At 41.1% G+C, this 20,085-nt stretch overlaps 1 protein-coding gene across 1 annotated transcript; it reads left to right on the forward strand.

The window, feature by feature from the left end:
• Nucleotides 1–445: 445 nt before the first annotated feature.
• On the forward strand, nucleotides 446–4,316 carry LOC138371961 (uncharacterized). The gene is made up of 2 exons (XM_069336999.1): nucleotides 446–657; nucleotides 774–4,316. The coding sequence occupies exons 1-2, from the start codon at nucleotides 460–462 to the stop codon at nucleotides 1,284–1,286; spliced, it is 711 nt and encodes a 236-aa protein (XP_069193100.1). The 5' UTR covers nucleotides 446–459; the 3' UTR covers nucleotides 1,287–4,316.
• Nucleotides 4,317–20,085: the final 15,769 nt, after the last annotated feature.

The raw sequence follows: 20,085 nt of genomic DNA on the forward strand, positions 1-20,085 counted from the left end.
TTAAATAATCATTTTCAAGCCCCAAATATCCCACAGACACTGTCCACAGGTGATAATGGTGCTGACACTGTCCACAGGTGATAATGGTGCTGACACTGACCACAGGTGATAATGGGGCAGTCACTGACCACAGGTGATAATGGGGCTGACACTAACTACAGGTGATAATGGGGCTGACACTGTCCACAGGTGATAATGGGGCTGACACTGACCACAGGTGATAATAGGGCTGACACTGACCACAGGTTAGAATGGGGCTGACACTGTCCACAGGTGATAATGGGGCTGACACTGTCCACAGGTTAGAATGGGGCTGACACTGACCACAGGTGATAATGGGGCTGACACTGACCACAGGTGATAATGGGGCTGACACTGCCCACTGGTGATAATGGTGCTGACACTGACCACAGGTGATAATGGGGCTGACACTGTCCACAGGTTGAGGACCTCCGCAGGATGAGTGAGCCCGTCAAGAGGCTGGTGGAGGCTGGCCGGGTGTTGGCTGTCAAGAGGCTGGTGGAGGCTGGCCGGGTGGTGGCCGTCCAGGAAGACCAAGATGGCCGCCGCTCCGCCAGGATAACTCTACAAGACGGACAGCTGTACCTCCACCCACTCCTGCGTCAGCCCACGCCCGTCCACGCACACACCCTCCAGGTTACTTTATTACACCCACTAGTCTTACTGACATTACTGATTTACTGAGTTATTATAACTAATATGATAACATTTTGTTATACAGTTATCAGCATGATTTATTTCATTTCCTGCAGGAGAGTGAGGTTGTGGGCGTGCTGGAGCCCTCCTGCACCCTGGCGTTCCTTGACCTCGGGTGGGCGGGGTCAACAAGAGGGCGGGTCACCATCCGGCTGACCCCTGACACTCCACTGGCCAGACAGTTTGTGTTGTTGTGTACGGGCCAGCGGGGCCACACCTACTGCAACACTAAACTGTTGCAGGTGTGGCACAAGGGTGAGCCAAGGGAGTGTGTGGGGGGCGGAGACTACGAGAGTAATGATGGTAAGGGAGAAGCCCCACTGCTGCCTGACCTCCAGGGGCAGTACCGGGAGTCAAGCCGGGCAGGAGCTGTGTGGTCCAGGTGGGGGCCGAGGGGTTCCAGGAGTGCCCAGTTCATCATCACCACCAGGGACCGCCAGGATGGTCACCAGTGGCCAGATGTCATCGGTGATGTAGTGAGCGGCCTGGATGTGGTGAGGGCAACAGTCAACCACAGTGACATTACGGAGGTGACTGTGGTGGACTGTGGCGTTGTGCTGCCACTCTAGTTCACTGTACCATCACTACTGTGGTGTTGTGTTGCCACTCTAGTTCACTGTACCATCACCAGCACTACTGTGGTGTTGTGCTGCCACTCTAGTTCACTGTACCATCACCATCACTATTGTGGTGTTGTGCTGCTACTCTAGTTCACTGTACCATCACTACTGTGGTGTTGTGTTGCCACTCTAGTTCACTGTACCACCACCATCACTACTGTGGTGTTGTGCTGCCACTCTAGTTCACTGTAAAACCACCGTCACTACTGTGGTGTTGTGCTGCCACTCTAGTTCACTGTACCATCACCATCACTATTGTGGTGTTGTGCTGCTACTCTAGTTCACTGTACCATCACTACTGTGGTGTTGTGCTGCCACTCTAGTTCACTGTACCATCACCATCACTACTGTGGTGTTGTGCTGCCACTCTAGTTCACTGTACCACCACCATCACTACTGTGGTGTTGTGCTGCCACTCTAGTTCACTGTACCATCGCCATCACTACTGTGGTGTTGTGCTGCCACTCTAGTTCACTGTACCATCACCATCACTACTGTGGTGTTGTGCTGCTACTCTAGTTCACTGTACCATCGCCATCACTACTGTGGTGTTGTGCTGCCACTCTAGTTCACTGTACCATCACCATCACTACTGTGGTGTTGTGCTGCCACTCTAGTTCACTGTACCACCACCATCACTACTGTGGTGTTGTGCTGCCACTCTAGTTCACTGTACCATCACCATCACTACTGTGGTGTTGTGCTGCCACTCTAGTTCACTGTACCATCACCATTACTACTGAAGGGTTGTGCTGCCACTCTAGGTCACTGTACCATCATTATCACTACTGTGGTGTTCTGTTGCCACTCTAGTTCACTGTACCATCACCATCACTACTGTGATGTTGTGCTGCCACTCTAGTTCACTGTACCATCACCATCATTACTGTGGTGTTGTGCTGCCACTTTGCTTCACTGTACCATCACCATTACTAATGGGGTGTAGTGCTGCCACTCTAGTTCACTGTTCCATCACTATCACAACTGTGATTTAGTGCTGCCACTCTAGGTCACTGTACCATCATTATCACTACTGTGGTGTTGTGTTGCCATTCTGCTTCACTGTACTATCACTACTGTGGTGTTGTGCTGCCACTCTAGTTCACAGTACCATCACCATCACTACTGTGGTGTTGTGCTGCCCCTCTACTTCACTGTACCACCACCATCACTACTGTGGTGTTGTGCTGCCACTCTAGTTCACTGTACCATCACTACTGTGGTGTTGTGCTGCAACTCTAGTTCACTGTACCATCACCATCACTACTGTGGTGTTGTGCTGCCACTCTAGTTCACTGTACCATCACCATCACTACTGGTGTTGTGCTGCCACTCTAGTTCACTGTACCATCACTACTGTGGTGTTGTGCTGCCACTCTAGTTCACTGTACCATCACTACTGTGGTGTTGTGCTGCCACTCTAGTTCACTGTACCACCACCACCATCACTACTGTGGTGTTGTGCTGCCACTCTAGTTCACTGTACCATCACCATCACTACTGTGGTGTTGTGCTGCCCCTCTAGTTCACTGTACCATCACCATCACTACTGTGGTGTTGTGCTGCCACTCTAGTTCACTGTACCATCATCATCACTACTGTGGTGTTGTGCTGCCACTCTAGTTCACTGTACCATCACCATCACTACTGTGGTGTTGTGCTGCCACTCTAGTTCACTGTACCATCACCATCACTACTGTGGTGTTGTGCTGTTACTCTAGTTCACTGTACCATCACTACTGTGGTGTTGTGCTGCAACTCTAGTTCACTGTACCATCACCATCACTACTGTGGTGTGCTGCCACTCTAGTTCACTGTACCATCACCATCACTACTGGTGTTGTGCTGCCACTCTAGTACACTGTACCATCTCCACTGTGGTGTTGTGCTGCCACTCTAGTTCACTGTACCATCACCATCACTACTGTGGTGTTGTGCTGCCACTCTAGTTCACTGTACCATCACCATCACTACTGTGGTGTTGTGCTGCCACTCTAGTTCACTGTACCAACACCATCACGACTGTAGTGTTGTGCTGCCACTCTAGTTCACTGTACCACCACCATCACTACTGTGGTGTTGTGCTGCCACTCTAGTTCACTGTACCACCACCATCACTCCTGCATCACCATTGACTGCGTGTTTTGATTACAATGTAATTTAAGGACACACCCTTATCACTCTATCATCATAACTTCACTATCTTTGGTATTTAACACTTTGGTATCATATACCTGACAATCACGGCTGTATCACCATCAATGCTATATCTTCTCAATACTGCAACCTATCATTGCTGTATCACTATAGCTTCACTATCACCTCTATATATCACCATCACCTCAGGTCCCACACTTGGGGTCATATACTGACCATGTTGAGTAACAAATTGTTGGTGTCACTATATGACAGCTGTTGTCACTGTTATATCACCAACAGCTCACTATCACATAACACTGTCACTGCTACACCAACATCATTTCACTTTCTCTGCATTATCACCTCACACTGATATATTTCCTCATTACATTCACTGATATATCATTATCATTGCTACAGCACCACTACCTCACCATCACTGTCAAATCACCATCACCTCACTACCACTGCTATACTACCATCACTTCACTATCACATGGGTGTGTTGTGATATTACCATACTGGACCATGGTGTGTTGTGATATTACCATACTGGACCATGGTGTGTTGTGATATTACCATACTGGTCCATGGTGTGTTGTGATATTACCATACTGGTCCATGGTGTGTTGTGATATTACCATACTGGACCATGATGTGTTGTGATATTACCATACTGGACCATGGTGTGTTGTGATATTACCATATTGGTGTGAGGTGGTGTTATGACCACACATACCCCAGTATGATCATACTGTAGCTGGTGTATGATGTGCTCAAACTGTATAGGGATGTCTTGGCTGATTAACCTAGTATCACGAATATTAATATATGTAGTTATTCTTTTCTCGACAACACACTTGTATTAAATGTGTATTGCCAATGTATTTCCCATATATCTATGTATATTATATATCTGTACCATAAGTCCTTGCCATGTATTTGTGAATATATATTAGAGGTCTAGTGATTAGCAGTAGCCTAATATAATGTAGCTAGGAAAACATCCGTATATGCTTATGTTATGGAATGCTACATAATGCTGTATAGGAAATATTATGTGAACTATGATGGAGAATGTATAAATTTAGGTCTCGGATGTATTACTGTCATGTATACTGTGTAATTTCCCTTTCATTATTGTTCATTAAATTGTCCTCTAACATTAAATTAGATTTTGGCATTGTGAGATGTATACCACATAGTTTTGATACACATGTTGTATATAGATATACTTTATATTGTAATCATGTATACTTATGTATAATGGCTGGGTGGCAGACGTCTTGAAATCCTCCCTTAACATCTCCTTCCCTCTCCCGCCAATGTTACCATGTCTTGCTAATATGAATTCTTTGTTCACATATTTTTATATCATGATATAATCTTTAATGTACTGAATTACTGATATGTATTATTATGTAAGGTTGTGTATTATAGTCTTTATTTTGAATTAGAAGTTCTTGATCAAGATATGTCTGTATATGAGCTTGAGATATTTGAAAAGAGAGGAGTCAGCTGACTCATAGAGGTGGAGACAGTGTCGCTCCCGGCCAGCATGGCTCTGGGCGGTCACTCTTTGATTTTCTCATTCGAGCGCATGTGTTGCCGCTACGGTCCGGGTTTTGTGACCTTATTTGTGTCATTTGACTGCTAGGATATTTGTCATGTTGCAGTAATGTATACCATGGATCAGTTCTACCATTGTGCATCCTTTATACCAGTTGATAGGTGCTGTTATATATCTTAGTGAGGTGGGTACCTGAGGATCTTAAGTTAATTTAAAACACTTTCCTCCCCCGCAAACACAAGATCATGTATGACGGGGGTCACTTGAAGTTGCCCAAGTAGACATATTTTTATGTCCGACGAACAAATATTTCTATAAAATTTAATTCTCATCCGATCGACTTGGGGATAGTATGAACATGTTTGCCATAAAATTTAGGTTTTCTTTAGTAGCCACATAGAATATTTGGGAGAACGGCATTGTCTTGTAGCTTTGTGGTAAAACTATTGGTGATCGCCGATGTGCGGTATCAGGTAACACTTCGCCCACTTCCCTCACTCTTGCGGCTGGGCCGCGATCATGATTTTTCATTTATATGCATATGTCCGTATAGGGAATTTTATTGCAATCTCAAAGATACCAAATTTAACGTTGTAGGACAAGTGTGGAGTTGACAACCCTAAAAAGAATGGAAACACCTCACCGCTGTTTGGAGCTCACGGCTAGTGATCCATGTAGTTTCTTTATTGGTAATGGTTTAAATCACAGTTTGGTGACATTTTATACATATGTTCTTCTAGAACATTCTATTGCGAACACATTGGTACAAAAATAAAGTGTACATCGAAAATTAAGATCAGGACAGTGAAAAAGAGTATACACTTTTCAGTGTTTCCGCTCAATGGCCCGAAACGCCGAGAGCACTTTACACTAACGTTTTTCCTTGTTCGCCGGGAGGCTGAAAGTGATGCCATTGTGCTGTATATGATATTGATTCCTCATACCTCATTTGTTAATAGTTGTGACACCACCACCCTGTATTGGTATTAGCAGCATTTATGTTAAGTTAATGCCCAGTAAACTGGAATATTTTTTGTTAGCCTTTCGCTTCCCTAGACACTTACTGATATTTGGTCAGGCTAAGTTTTCCATTGATACTGTAGGTTACTCCCCGTTAATATATATACAGTATATATATATATATATATATATATATATATATATATATATATATATATATATATATATATATATATATATATATATATATATATATATATATATACTTGGCTTATTATATATATATATATATATATGTCGTACCTAGTAGCCAGAACGCACTTCTCAGCCTATTATGCAAGGCCTGATTTGCCTATTAAGCCAAGTTTTCATGAATTAATATATTTTCTCAAATTTTTTTCGTATGAAATGATAAACCTACCCATTTCATTATGTATGAGGTCAATTTTTTTTTATTTGCGTTAAAATTAACGTAGATATATGACCAAACCTAACCAACCCTACCTAACCTAACCTAATCTATCTCCATAGGTTAGGTTCAGTTAGGTAGCCGAAAAAGTTAGGTTAGGTTAGGTAGGTTAGGTTGTCGAAAAAACATTAATTCATGAAAACTTGGCTTATTAGGCAAATCGGGCCTTGCATACTAGGCTGATAAGTGCGTTCTGGCTACTAGGTACGACATATATATATATATATATATAAATATATATATATATATATATATATATATATATATATATATATATATATATATATATATATATATATATATATATATATATATATATATGTCGTACCTAGTAGCCAGAACTCACTTTTTGGCCTACTATGCAAGGCCGGATTTGCCTAATAAGCCAAGTTTTCATGAATTAATTGTTTTTCGACTACCTAACCTACCTAACCTAACCTAACCTAACTTTTTCGGCTACCTAACCAAACCTAACCTATAAAGATAGGTTAGGTTAGGTTAGGTAGGGTTGGTTAAGTTCGGTCATATATCTACGTTAATTTTAACTCGAATACAAAAAAATTGACCTCATACATAATGAAATAGGTAGCTTTATCATTTCATAAGAAAAAATTAGAAAAAATTTATAATTTCAGGAAAACTTGGCTTATTAGGCAAATCGGGCCTTGCATAGTAGGCCAAAAAGTGAGTTCTGGCTACTAGGTACGACATATATATATATATATATATATATATATATATATATATATATATATGTCGTACCTAGTAGCCAGAACTCACTTCTCAGCCTACTATTCAAGGCCCGATTTGCCTAATAAGCCAAGTTTTCCTGAATTAATATATTTACTATAATTTTTTTCTTATGAAATGATAAAGCAACCCTTTTCTCTATGTATGAGGTCAATTTTTTTTTATTGGAGTTAAAATTAACGTAGATATATGACCGAACCTAACCAACCCTACCTAACCTAACCTAACCTATATTTATAGGTAAGGTTAGGTTAGGTAGCCAAAAAAAGCTAGGTTAGGTTAGGTTAGGTAGGTTAGGTAGACGAAAAAACATTAATTCATGAAAACTTGGCTTATTAGGCAAATCGGGCCTTGAATAGTAGGCTGAGAAGTGCGTTCTGGCTATTAGGTACGACATATATATATATATGACAATGTCAGACCACGGAGGAAAAATGAAACATGAATTCTTTGGGGCACTGTGGACCTTCTGAAGATGTATTTAATATACGAAAGTACTTAAGGAAATTTCCTGTTTCATTTTTCCTCCGTGGTCTGACATTGTCTCATTCTTAATCACGTGTTTATTTTCGTGATATACACACATATATATATATATATATATATATATATATATATATATATATATATATATATATATATATATATATATATAATATATATATATATGCGAACAAGCCTGAATGGTCCCCAGGACAATATGCAACTGAAAACTCACACCCCAGAAGTGACTCGAACCCATACTCCCAGGAGCAACGCAACTGGTATGTACAAGACGCCTTAATCCACTTGACCATCACGACCGGACAAAATGAGGTGATAGCCGAGGCTATTTGAACCACCCCACCGCCGGCACTCGGATAGTAATCTTGGGCATAGCATTTTACCAAATCACCTCATTCTTTGGGGCACACGTGAGGAACACAAATGCGAACAAGCCTGAATGGTCCCCAGGACAATATGCAACTGAAAACTCACACCCCACAAGTGACTCGAACCCATACTCCCAGGAGCAACGCAACTGGTATGTAAAAGACGCCTTAATCCACTTGACCATCACGACCGGACAAAATGAGGTGATAGCCGAGGCTATTTGAACCACCCCACCGCCGGCACTCGGATAGTAATCTTGGGCATAGCATTTTACCAAATCACCTCATTCTTTGGGGCACACGTGAGGAACACAAATGCGAACAAGCCTGAATGGTCCCCAGGACAATATGCAACTGAAAACTCACACCCCAGAAGTGACTCGAACCCATACTCCCAGGAGCAACGCAACTGGTATGTACAAGACGCCTTAATCCACTTGACCATCACGACCGGACAAAATGAGGTGATAGCCGAGGCTATTTGAACCACCCCACCGCCGGCACTCGGATAGTAATCTTGGGCATAGCATTTTACCAAATCACCTCATTCTTTGGGGCACACGTGAGGAACACAAATGCGAACAAGCCTGAATGGTCCCCAGGACAATATGCAACTGAAAACTCACACCCCAGAAGTGACTCGAACCCATACTCCCAGGAGCAACGCAACTGGTATGTACAAGACGCCTTAATCCACTTGACCATCACGACCGGACAAAATGAGGTGATAGCCGAGGCTATTTGAACCACCCCACCGCCGGCACTCGGATAGTAATCTTGGGCATAGCATTTTACCAAATCACCTCATTCTTTGGGGCACACGTGAGGAACACAAATGCGAACAAGCCTGAATGGTCCCCAGGACAATATGCAACTGAAAACTCACACCCCAGAAGTGACTCGAACCCATACTCCCAGGAGCAACGCAACTGGTATGTACAAGACGCCTTAATCCACTTGACCATCACGACCGGACAAAATGAGGCGATAGCCGAGGCTATTTGAACCACCCCACCGCCGGCACTTGGATAGTAATCTTGAGCATAGCATTTTACCAAATCACCTCATTCTTTGGGGCACACGTGAGGAACACAAATGCGAACAAGCCTGAATGTACATACCAGTTGCGTTGCTCCTGGGAGTATGGGTTTGAGTCACTTCTGGGGTGTGAGTTTTCAGTTGCATATTGTCCTGGGGACCATTCAGGCTTGTTCGCATTTGTGTTCCTCACGTGTGCCCCAAAGAATGAGGTGATTTGGTAAAATGCTATGCCCAAGATTACTATCCGAGTGCCGGCGGTGGGGTGGTTCAAATAGCCTCGGCTATCACCTCATTTTGTCCGGTCGTGATGGTCAAGTGGATTAAGGCGTCTTGTACATACCAGTTGCGTTGCTCCTGGGAGTATGGGTTCGAGTCACTTCTGGGGTGTGAGTTTTCAGTTATATATATATATATATATATATATATATATATATATATATATGTCGTACCTAGTAGCCAGAACGCACTTCTCAGCCTACTATGCAAGGCCCGATTTGCCTAATAAGCCAAGTTTTACAGAATTAATATATTTTCTCTAATTTTTTTCCTTTGAAATGATAAAGCTACCCATTTGATTATGTATGAGGTCAATTTTTTTTTATTGGAGTTAAAATTAACGTAGATATATGACCGAACCTAACCAACCCTTCCTAACTTAACCTAACCTATTTTTATAGGTTAGGTTAGGTTAGGTAGCCGAAAAATAGGTTAGGTTAGGTTAGGTAGGTTAGGTAGTCGGAAAACAATTAATTCATGAAAACTTGGCTAATTAGGCAAATCGGGCCTTGCATAGTAGGCTGAGAAGTGCGTTCTGGCTACTAGGTACGACATATATATATATATATATATATATATATATATATATATATATATATATATATATATATATATATATATATATATATATATATATATATATATATGTCGTACCTAGTAGCCAGAATGCACTTCTCGGCCTAATATGCAAGGCCCGATTTGCCTAATAAGCCAAGTTTTCATGAATTAATTGTTTTTCGACTACCTAACCTACCTAACCTAACCTACCTAACCTACCTAACCTAACCTAACTTTTTCGGCTACCTAACCTAACCTAACTTATAGAGATAGGTTAGGTAGGGTTGGTTAGGTTCGGTGATATATCTACGTTAATTTTAACTCCAATAAAAAAAAATTGACCTCATACATAATGAAATGGGTAGCTTTATCATTTCATAAGAAAAAAAATTGAGAAAATATATTAATTCATGAAAACTTGGCTTATTAGGCAAATCAGGTCAAGCATAGTAGGCTGAGAAGTGCGTTCTGGCTACTAGGTACGACATATATATATATATATATATATATATATATATATATATATATATATATATATATATATATATATATATATATATATATATATATATATATATACACACACACACACACACACACACACACACACACACACTGTGTGTGTGTGTGTGTGTTCAGAAGGAAAACAACAGTGAAAGAACAGGTATTGAAACTTAGAACAGGCGAGGACAGGTATACAGAGAATGACAAAGAGGTGTGTGAAGAGCTCAACAAGAGGTTCCAGGAGGTCTTCACAATAGAACAAGGTGTGGTCACTGTGCTAGGAGAAAGGGAGGTAAACCAGGCGGCCTTGGAAGAGTTCGAAATTACGAGAGAGGAGGTCAAGAGACACCTGTTGGATCTGGATGTTAGAAAGGCTGTTGGGCCAGACAGGATCTCACTATGGATATTGAAAGAGTGTGCAGAGGCACTTTGCTTGCCACTCTCCATAGTGTATAGTAAGTCACTGGAGACGGGAGACCTACCAGAAATATGGAAGACGGCGAATGTGGTCCCAATATACAAAAAGGGTGACAGGCAAGAGGCACTGAACTACTGGCCAGTGTCCTTGACTTGTATACCATGAGAGGTGATGGAGAAGATCGTGAGAAAAAACCTGGTAACACATCTGGAGAGAAGGGACTTCGTGACAAATTGCCAACATGGGTTCAGGGAGGGTAAATCTTGCCTTACAGGCTTGATAGAATTCTACGATCAGGTGACAAAGATTAAGCAAGAAAGAGAGGGCTGGGCGGACTGCATATTCTTGGATTGTCGGAAAGCCTTTGACACAGTACCGCATAAGAGGCTGGTACATAAGCTGGAGAGACAGGCAGGTGTAGCTGGTAAGGTGCTCCAGTGGATATGGGAGTACCTAAGCAATAGGAAGCAGAGAGTTACGGTGAGGGGTGAGACCTCCGATTGGTGTGAAGTCACCAGTGGAGTCCCACAAGGCTCTGTACTCAGTCCTATCTTGTTTCTGATATATGTAAATGATCTTCTGGAGAGTATCGATTCATTTCTCTCAATGTTTGCGGACGATGCCAAAATTATGAGAAGGATTAAAAAAGAAGAGGACTGTTTGAGGTTTCAAGAAGACCTAGACAAGCTGAAGGAATGGTCAAACAAATGGTTGTTAGAGTTTAACCCAACTAAATGTAATGTAATGAAGATAGGTGTAGCGAGCAGGAGGCCAGATACAAGGTATCATCTGGGAGAGGAAATTCTTCAGGAGTCGGAGAAAGAAAAAGACTTGGGGGTTGATATCACGCCAGACCTGTCTCCTGCAGCACATATCAAGAGGATAACATCAGCGGCATATGCCAGGCTGGCCAACATATGAACGGCGTTCAGAAACTTGTGTAAAGAATCATTCAGAACTTTGTATACCACATATGTCAGGCCAATCCTGGAGTATGCAGCCCCAGCATGGAGTCCGTATCTAGTCAAGGATAAGACTAAACTGGAAAAGGCTCAAAGGTTTGCCACCAGACTAGTACCCGAGCTGAGAGGTATGAGCTACGAGGAGAGACTAGGGGAATTAAACCTCATTTCGCTGGAAGACAGAAGAGTTAGGGGGGACATGATCACCACATTCAAGATTCTGAAGGGAATTGATAGGGTAGATAAAGACAGGCTATTTAACACAAGGGGGGGACAGGTGGAAACTGAGTGCCCAAATGAGCCACAGAGATATTAGAAAGAGCTTTTTTAGTGTCAGAGTGGTTGACAAATGGAATGCATTAGGAAGTGATGTGGTGGAGGCTGACTCCATACACAGTTTCAAATGTAGATATGATAGAGCCCAATAGGCTCAGGAATCTGTACACCTGTTGATTGACAGTTGAGAGGCGGGACCAAAAAGCCAGAGCTCAACCCCCGCAAACACAACAAGGTGAGTACACACACACACACACACACACCTCTACCTGCCTACCTGGTTGATGGGGTTCTGTGAGTTCTGCTCCCCAAGCTCTACCCGAGGCCAGACTTGACTTGTGAGAGCTTGGTCCACCAGGCTGTTGCTTGGAGCGGCCCGCAGGCCCACATAACCACCACAGCCCGGTTGGTCCGGCACTCCTTGAAGGAAACAATCTAGTTTCCTCTTGAAGATGTCCACGGTTGTTCCTGTAATATTTCTGATGCTCGCTGGTAGGACGTTGAACAACAGTGGACCTCTGATGTTCATACAGTGTTCTCTGATTGTGCCCATGGCACCTCTGCTCTTCACTGGTTCTATTCTGCATTTTCTTCCATGTCGTTCACTCCAGTACGTTGTTATTTTACTGTGCAGATTTGGGACCTGTCCCTCCAGTATTTTCCATGTGTACATTATTTGGTATCTCTCTCGTCTTCTTTCTAGTGAGTACAGTTGGAGAGCTTTGAGACGATCCCAATAATTTAGGTGCTTTATCTCGTCTATGCGTGCCGTATATGTTCTCTGTATTCCTTCAATTTCAGCAATCTCTCCTGCTCTGAAGGGGGAAGTGAGTACTGAGCAGTACTCAAGGGAGTTATATATTGGGAGTTCATAACCTCATATCATAACCTCATAACAGGTGGGATTATTTCTTAGCTCTTTCGCACCCAACTTGGGAGTGTTTCTCACCCAACTTGGGAGTGTTTCTCAGCCAACTTGGGAGTGTCAACAAGAATCACTGCTGTCGTTGGTGAGCAGCAATATGAGCCCAGAGGTCCACTTTGGATAGTCGTTGTCCCTGTGAGGCTTTGGGCACCCCCAGCTCCACTGGTTCCTCCCCTCAACTGTGAAGGAAAGAAAGCTCTGCTTCTGGCACTTCACTGATGCCAGTAACACCCAGAGAGTCACCTGGTGAGGCCTCACATCAACCATACGTGCACCAACCATACCAGAGTGAAGAAATGCCATTTATTTATTTATATAAAAGTAGGTATATTGGGTTTATAAGAATACATAGCAATGATGTTTTTACATTCTTGTGAAGCCTTGTAAATTAGAACAGAAAGCCACTCAAGAGAAAAAGAACACACCAAAATATTTTTTCAAGTATGTGAAATCGTAATAAAAATCTCGTCCAGTATTGGACCTATTATTATAAACGATGGTTCATGCACAGAGGACGACAAAGAAATTAGTGTAATCCTAAAAAATCAGTACGAGGGCTTGTTTAGCAATCCTCACCAATACTAATTTGATTCAGAGCGAGTAATCACACTAACAACCCATGTGTTTAGTAGTCCAACACACACACCACAGACAATCAGGCCACAACATGGAAAGGAATTGCAACCTGGAGTTCTGCTGGACACACGAGGGTTTCCTGAGGCTTCCACTGAAGCCTGACCAGGATTTTCACACAATCCTAACATACACTCTGGGGGATTTTCACACAATCCCCCCCATGCACTCTGACTGTCATCTAGGAATGTTCTACCTCTGATGTTCCTCTTTTAATACACAGAGAGTAATGACACTAACATGTGATTACCCTCCATGCACTTTGCCAGAGTGCATGGGGGGGGGGGGTATTGTGTGAAAATCCTGGTCTGGCTTCAGTAGAAGCCTCAGGAAACCCTCATGTGTTCAGCAGAATTCCAGATTGCAGTTCTTTTCCATGTCGTGGCCTGATTGTCTGGGGTGTGTGCGTGGGAATACCCACCACATAGGTTCGAATCCTCATCACGGCTCCTAAGGATTTTCTCACTAATTTGATTATTCCCATCCGGATTTGTATCTATATGTATTCGAGAAATAGTGATGGGCTGTAATTACTCTTGGTTCACTTCCACACCTGCAGAGGTAGGAAATAAACTCCTAAGTAAAAAAATAGAACATTTAATAAAAATAAATGACGATGGCAAATTTTGATATTAACTGAGGCTGGACCCACAACCCCTCAGTGTACTCTTCTTGAACTCTCCTCAACACTCCCGTTACACCATGTTACAAACATGTTGTTAATTATCTTATATCACACATGACTGTCTCCTCTGTAACTGACGTGAACCTTTGGTCAAAACTGTACATATATCTAATGTGCTGATGTGTTCAATATCTTCACCATATGACATTCACTTCCTGGCCAAACTGTACATACAACTAATATCCCCATGGGCTCAATATCTTCACCATATGACATTCACTTCCTGGCCAAAACTGTACATACAACTAATGTGCTCATGTGCACAATATCTTCACCATGTAACCTTCACTTCCTGGCCAAAATTAGTTACCAATAAATCAACATATGGTCAAACACTTGGTAAGTCCCTTGACGATTGTTCATCAATAACATTCCCTGAGGTAAATATGATCAGCCATTCTTGACAGCAAGACAAAAGAATATTACATGCATGGAAAGGTATGAGCAGTTGGTCATAGGAGACACTGCTAACGACCCGTTGTTGAGTGCCTTAAACACTCCAATGGTATGTTGGGGTAATGTTAACACTGATGCATCTGGCAGCGTGGCGCCTCCCTTGCTGGCTGAGACCCAGTAACAGTCTGGGCTTCACACTTTCCTCCAAATATATAAACCCTGCCTCTTGTTTACACACTGCTTTTGTAACTATTTGCACCTGTGTACTGCTGTGTAACTATGTGCACCTGTGTACTGCTGTGTAACTATGTGCACCTGTGTACTGCTGTGTAACTATGTGCACCTGTGTACTGCTGTGTAACTATGTGCACCTGTGTACTGCTGTGGGAGTGGACGGGGGTAGAGGGAAAGACCCGGCTTAAAGAAGGTGAAACGTATAAGAGTCAATATCTTCACTTGTTTATAATCACATCTCCACAATTTTAGTTCTCTTCACACAATGGGAGGAGTTCCCCCTTTCTCCACTAGTTTATAATAACATCTCCACCATTCTAGTTCTCTTCACACAATGGGACTTTCCACCTGCAGAGTTCAGTACGGTCATCCCGTGCAATTGGTGTTTGCCAGAGATGAATGTATAATAATCTGACCCCATTAACACTCCTATATCTTTGATACGGTCACATTTGTTTTATGGGTCAGCTAATTTGACTCGCTGCTGTTTTAAATGTTTAATTGTGATCCCTAGACCTGGTACATGTAGGTCAGATGGAATTGTGTCCACGACTATAGAGAATACAGGTCTGAGGTAAACCACCCAAGGGAATGTAGGATTTGACTACGTTGTAGGGTTTAGGTCCACTGTTGGATAAAAACCCAAGTATATTCAGGGTGACCTGCATCACTGGTTTGAATTACATTTGTTCTGCCGCCCTCTGTGTGACAAAGGTTTTCTTGGAACTCCATTAAAAAGCCTCTGACTAGTAGTTTCCTTTTCCCCTGAGGCAGAGTTAACATGGCTGTTGGTAGGGTTGCAGCAGTGTTGGTTTGGGTCAGCATAGCCCCTGTACTGCCTTCCACTTGACAGTCGTTGTCTGCTGCAGTAGTTTTGGGTTTAACGCCGGGTGACGATGGAGTTTTAATAATAATAATAATAATAATAATTTTTATTTAGGCAAAGGTACATACATAAAGAGATTTTACAAAGTTTGTTGGCTTTATAGATAGAGCTAGTACATACAATGCCTAAAGCCACTATTACGCAAAGCGTTTCGGGCAGGAAAAAACACTACTGACTAAAGCTTAAAACTAATGGGTAAAAAGAATAAAATGCGTTGAGTACAAATAAAAATAGGTGTAAAAGAGGGGGGAACATTGTTGAAAAAACAGCACAAATACAATTACAAATTATTACAGAAAATTACATTAAAACAGCGTTGATTTGAAAAACAAAAAACATACATGGGTTGACAATAGAGGGGTAAGGTAGGTTACAGGGAATTTATTAGGTATAGCTTCGTTTTTAACTTAAACTGGTTGAGAGAGGTACTGTCTTTAACATGGTTGGGAAGGTCATTCCACATTCTGGGCCCCTTGATTTGTAGAGCATTTCTGGTTTGATTAAGTCGTACTCTAGGAATATCAAAACTGTATTTATTTCTGGTGTGGTGCTCATGGGTTCTGTTACAACCTTCTATGAAGCTTTTGAGGTCAGGATTGGCATTATAGTTTAGCGTTTTATATATGTATAATACACATGAGAGAATGTGCAGTGACTTAATGTCTAACATATTCAGAGATTTGAGTAGGGGTACCGAGTGATGTCTGGGGCCAGAATTGGATATTGTCCTAATAGCAGCTTTGTGTTGAGTAATTAGAGGACGTAAGTGATTTTGGGTAGTAGAGCCCCAAGCACAAATACCAAAGTTGAGATATGGATAGATAAGGGAGTAATAGAGAGTCACCAGGGCAGGGCGTGGTACATAATATCTGATCTTAGAAAGAATGCCCACAGTTTTTGAAACTTTTTTTGATATGTTTAGAATGTGTCCCTAGAAATTCAGCTTGTGGTCAATGAGAATGCCAAGGAATTTGCCATCTAATTTGTTACAAATTTGGGTATTGTTTATTTTGAGATTTATTTGATTAGAGGATTTATTGCCAAACAGAATATAGAAAGTTTTGTCAATGTTAAGGGTGAGTTTGTTGGCAGTTAGCCACAGATGGACTTTATTTAGCTCAGTATTTACTGTGGCATTTAGAGCAAGGGGGTCAGGACTGGAGTAAATGAAGGTTGTGTCGTCAGCAAATAGGATTGGTTTGAGGTGTTGGGAGGCATTTGGAAGGTCATTAATGTAGATGAGAAAGAGGAGAGGGCCAAGTATGCTGCCCTGGGGAACACCAATGTTGATGGGTAGGGTGGGAGAAATTGTATTATTCACAGAAACACATTGGAGCTTGTCAGTAAGGTAGGATTTGAGGTATTGTAGGGAGTGTCCTCTGACACCATAATGATGTAATTTAAGAAGAAGGTTTTGGTGGTTGACAGTATCGAAAGCTTTACGCAGGTCCACAAATAACCCAACAGGGAACTCATTTTTATCAAGAGCTGTATGAATCGAGTTAAGCATACTAATAAGTGCATCGTTAGTGCTTTTTTTGGGCCTGAAGCCATATTGGCAAGGGCTAAGTATATTGAGTTTGGCTAGATATGAGTAAAGCTGCTTATAGATTAGTTTTTCAAAATTTTTTGACAAGTTTGGCAGGATTGATATAGATCTGTAGTTGTTAACATCTGTGAGATCACCACATTTGTGGACAGGCGTTACTCTCGCTTTTTTTAGAATATCTGGAAAGGTTTGGAGTTCAAGTGACTTGTTGAAGAGCAAAGCAATAGCAGGGGCTAAAGATCTGGAGGCTTTTTTGTAGATTAAAGTTGGTATCTCCTCAAGGGCACCAGACTTGGTTTTAAGGGAAAGGATTATCTCATTGACGTCAATGGAATTAATAGGCTTTAGGTACAGAGACTGGGGACAGTTCCCTGTAAGATAGTCCTTAATGTCAGTACTGGAAGATGGAATATCATTAGCAAGGGATGAACCAATGGAAGAGAAGAACCTATTGAACTCAATAGCAGAATCAGAGGCTGAAAGCTGACCATCGTTATTAGACAGGAGAGTCGGTTTGTTATTTAAAGACTTCTTTGATCCCAATATTTGTGAAATTGTTCTCCATGTTTGTTTAATGTTGCTCTTTATTTGGGTAAATTTATCTTCGTAGTATTTAGTTTTGGCTCGTCTAATTATCTTAGATAGCAATAATGAGTAATTCTTTGAGAATTCTTTGGAGACAATTCCTAACCTATACTTTTTCTCAAGGTCATGTTTTTTATTAATAGATTTAAGTATTCCCTTTGTAAGCCAGGGATTGTTAAGCCTTTTGGTTGTGACTTGTTTTGTAAGCATAGGACAGTGGGTATTATAAAGGCTAAGAGTTTTTTGAAGAAAAGATTGAACTGCTAGGTTGATGTCCTCTATGTTACCTAACTCGGACTCCCAGTTAACATTATCAGTAGCAGTTATAAAAATGTCTATAGCAGTTTCATTGTGTAGTCTAAAACGTATCTCTCTTGACTCAAGAGGTGGTTTGCTAATGTTAGTTAAGAGAAATGTGGGGTAATGGTCTGTAGTGCTATCGGTGATTATACCTGAAGTAAGCAGAGAGGTTATATTTGTCCAGATGTGATCTAGAGTCGTGGCAGTGCTATCAGTGATTCTAGTAGGTCAAGTGATTAAGGGTATGAGGAAGCAGGAATTCATACACTTGAGGAAGCTAACAGCAGTAGGGTGTTCTGGCTAAAAGAGGTCAATATTAAAGTCCCCTGCGATAATTAGGTGGTTTTTGTTCAGTCTGTTATCAAGTATTAGATTTCTTAGGTTTGAGTTGAATTCGGACACATCAGTGTTAGGAATTCTATAAACTGCACCCACAGACAGGATAGACTCGGCACCCTTGACTCTGAAGCTGGCGAAGATATACTCCCCATAGCAGTCTCTAGTTCTAATTTCTTTTAAGCATGTTAGTTCTTGGTGGTAGTAAAGAGCAGTGCCACCACCTCTCTGAAGTTGACGACAGTTGTGGATTGCTGAGTAGTTAGGCATGTTAAAGAGTTGAGTAGTATCATCTTTCAACCATGTTTCAGTAAGTATAATAAAAGAGAATTTGTTGTCAATAGCTTCAATCAAGGCACTAACATCATCGAAGTGTTTACCTAGGGATCTAACGTTCAAATTGATTACAGAGATATTGTGACTATGAGTTAATACATTGTTTACATCATGTGCTGCAAAATATCTGCAATTTAGATCATTAAAGTGATTAATGTCATAGATAGTGGATAAGAGGTTAAGTTCTGGGTCTATACTTGACTGCATAAAAAAAGCTGATTGCAGGAAAAACAAGAAAAACAAAAAGAAATAAAAGTACACAATACTGTACCAAACAAACACAAAAGGGGCTTACAGGGGTACAATGGAGTAAGGGAGTATGGCTAGGCTAGGAAACCTAGGTAATGAATGAGATTAAAGAAAAAACATATAAACATGGACTATACAAAACACAAGATATAGATATACAAAACAAAAATATTAACAAGACTAAGCAATACAAAAAAAAAAATTGAGCAAAAATGAAAAATGAGGTAGATTGCTTACAGGTACTCTCTCACTGTAAGTAACAATAGACAGAAAATATATATCAATATAGAAAAGAATGTCACAATACAATAAGATAAGCAATTACATGAACAGATGAAAAACAAATCTGCTGTAAAATAGGAAGTAATTATAGCAAAACACAATATAATAATATAACAATACAATAAGAGCTTACAAAGTATTGAGTCTGCTAAATTAGAGAATAATTATGGCAAGACACAACAATAAATGCAAGCAAACAAGGAAGTGAAACAATTAGAGGTAGAATTAAGGTCACTAGATAGCCATGGAGGATACACAAGTTTGGCGGAGAGAACAAAAAATCAGTAGAGACTGACAAGATGAATATATAAAAAAATTTGACAAATGATAATTGTAAAGTAAAATAATCTTAAAGATAATAAATTTTATTAAGCTTAGTTTTAACTTATAATTAGTATGAACTTAATTAAAAGAACAAAAATGAGATCAATAATTGATTTCAATAAATGACATAAATCAATACAAATAAATTTAAAATATAAATGGAATAGGGTAAGATTAGATTTAAGAGTAAAATTTTACAATGAAACTGAGGTAGATGCTTGCATAAGTGCATG

This window comes from Procambarus clarkii, chromosome 37 (genome assembly GCF_040958095.1).
Source record: "Procambarus clarkii isolate CNS0578487 chromosome 37, FALCON_Pclarkii_2.0, whole genome shotgun sequence".
NCBI classification, from domain to species: Eukaryota; Metazoa; Arthropoda; class Malacostraca; order Decapoda; family Cambaridae; genus Procambarus; species Procambarus clarkii.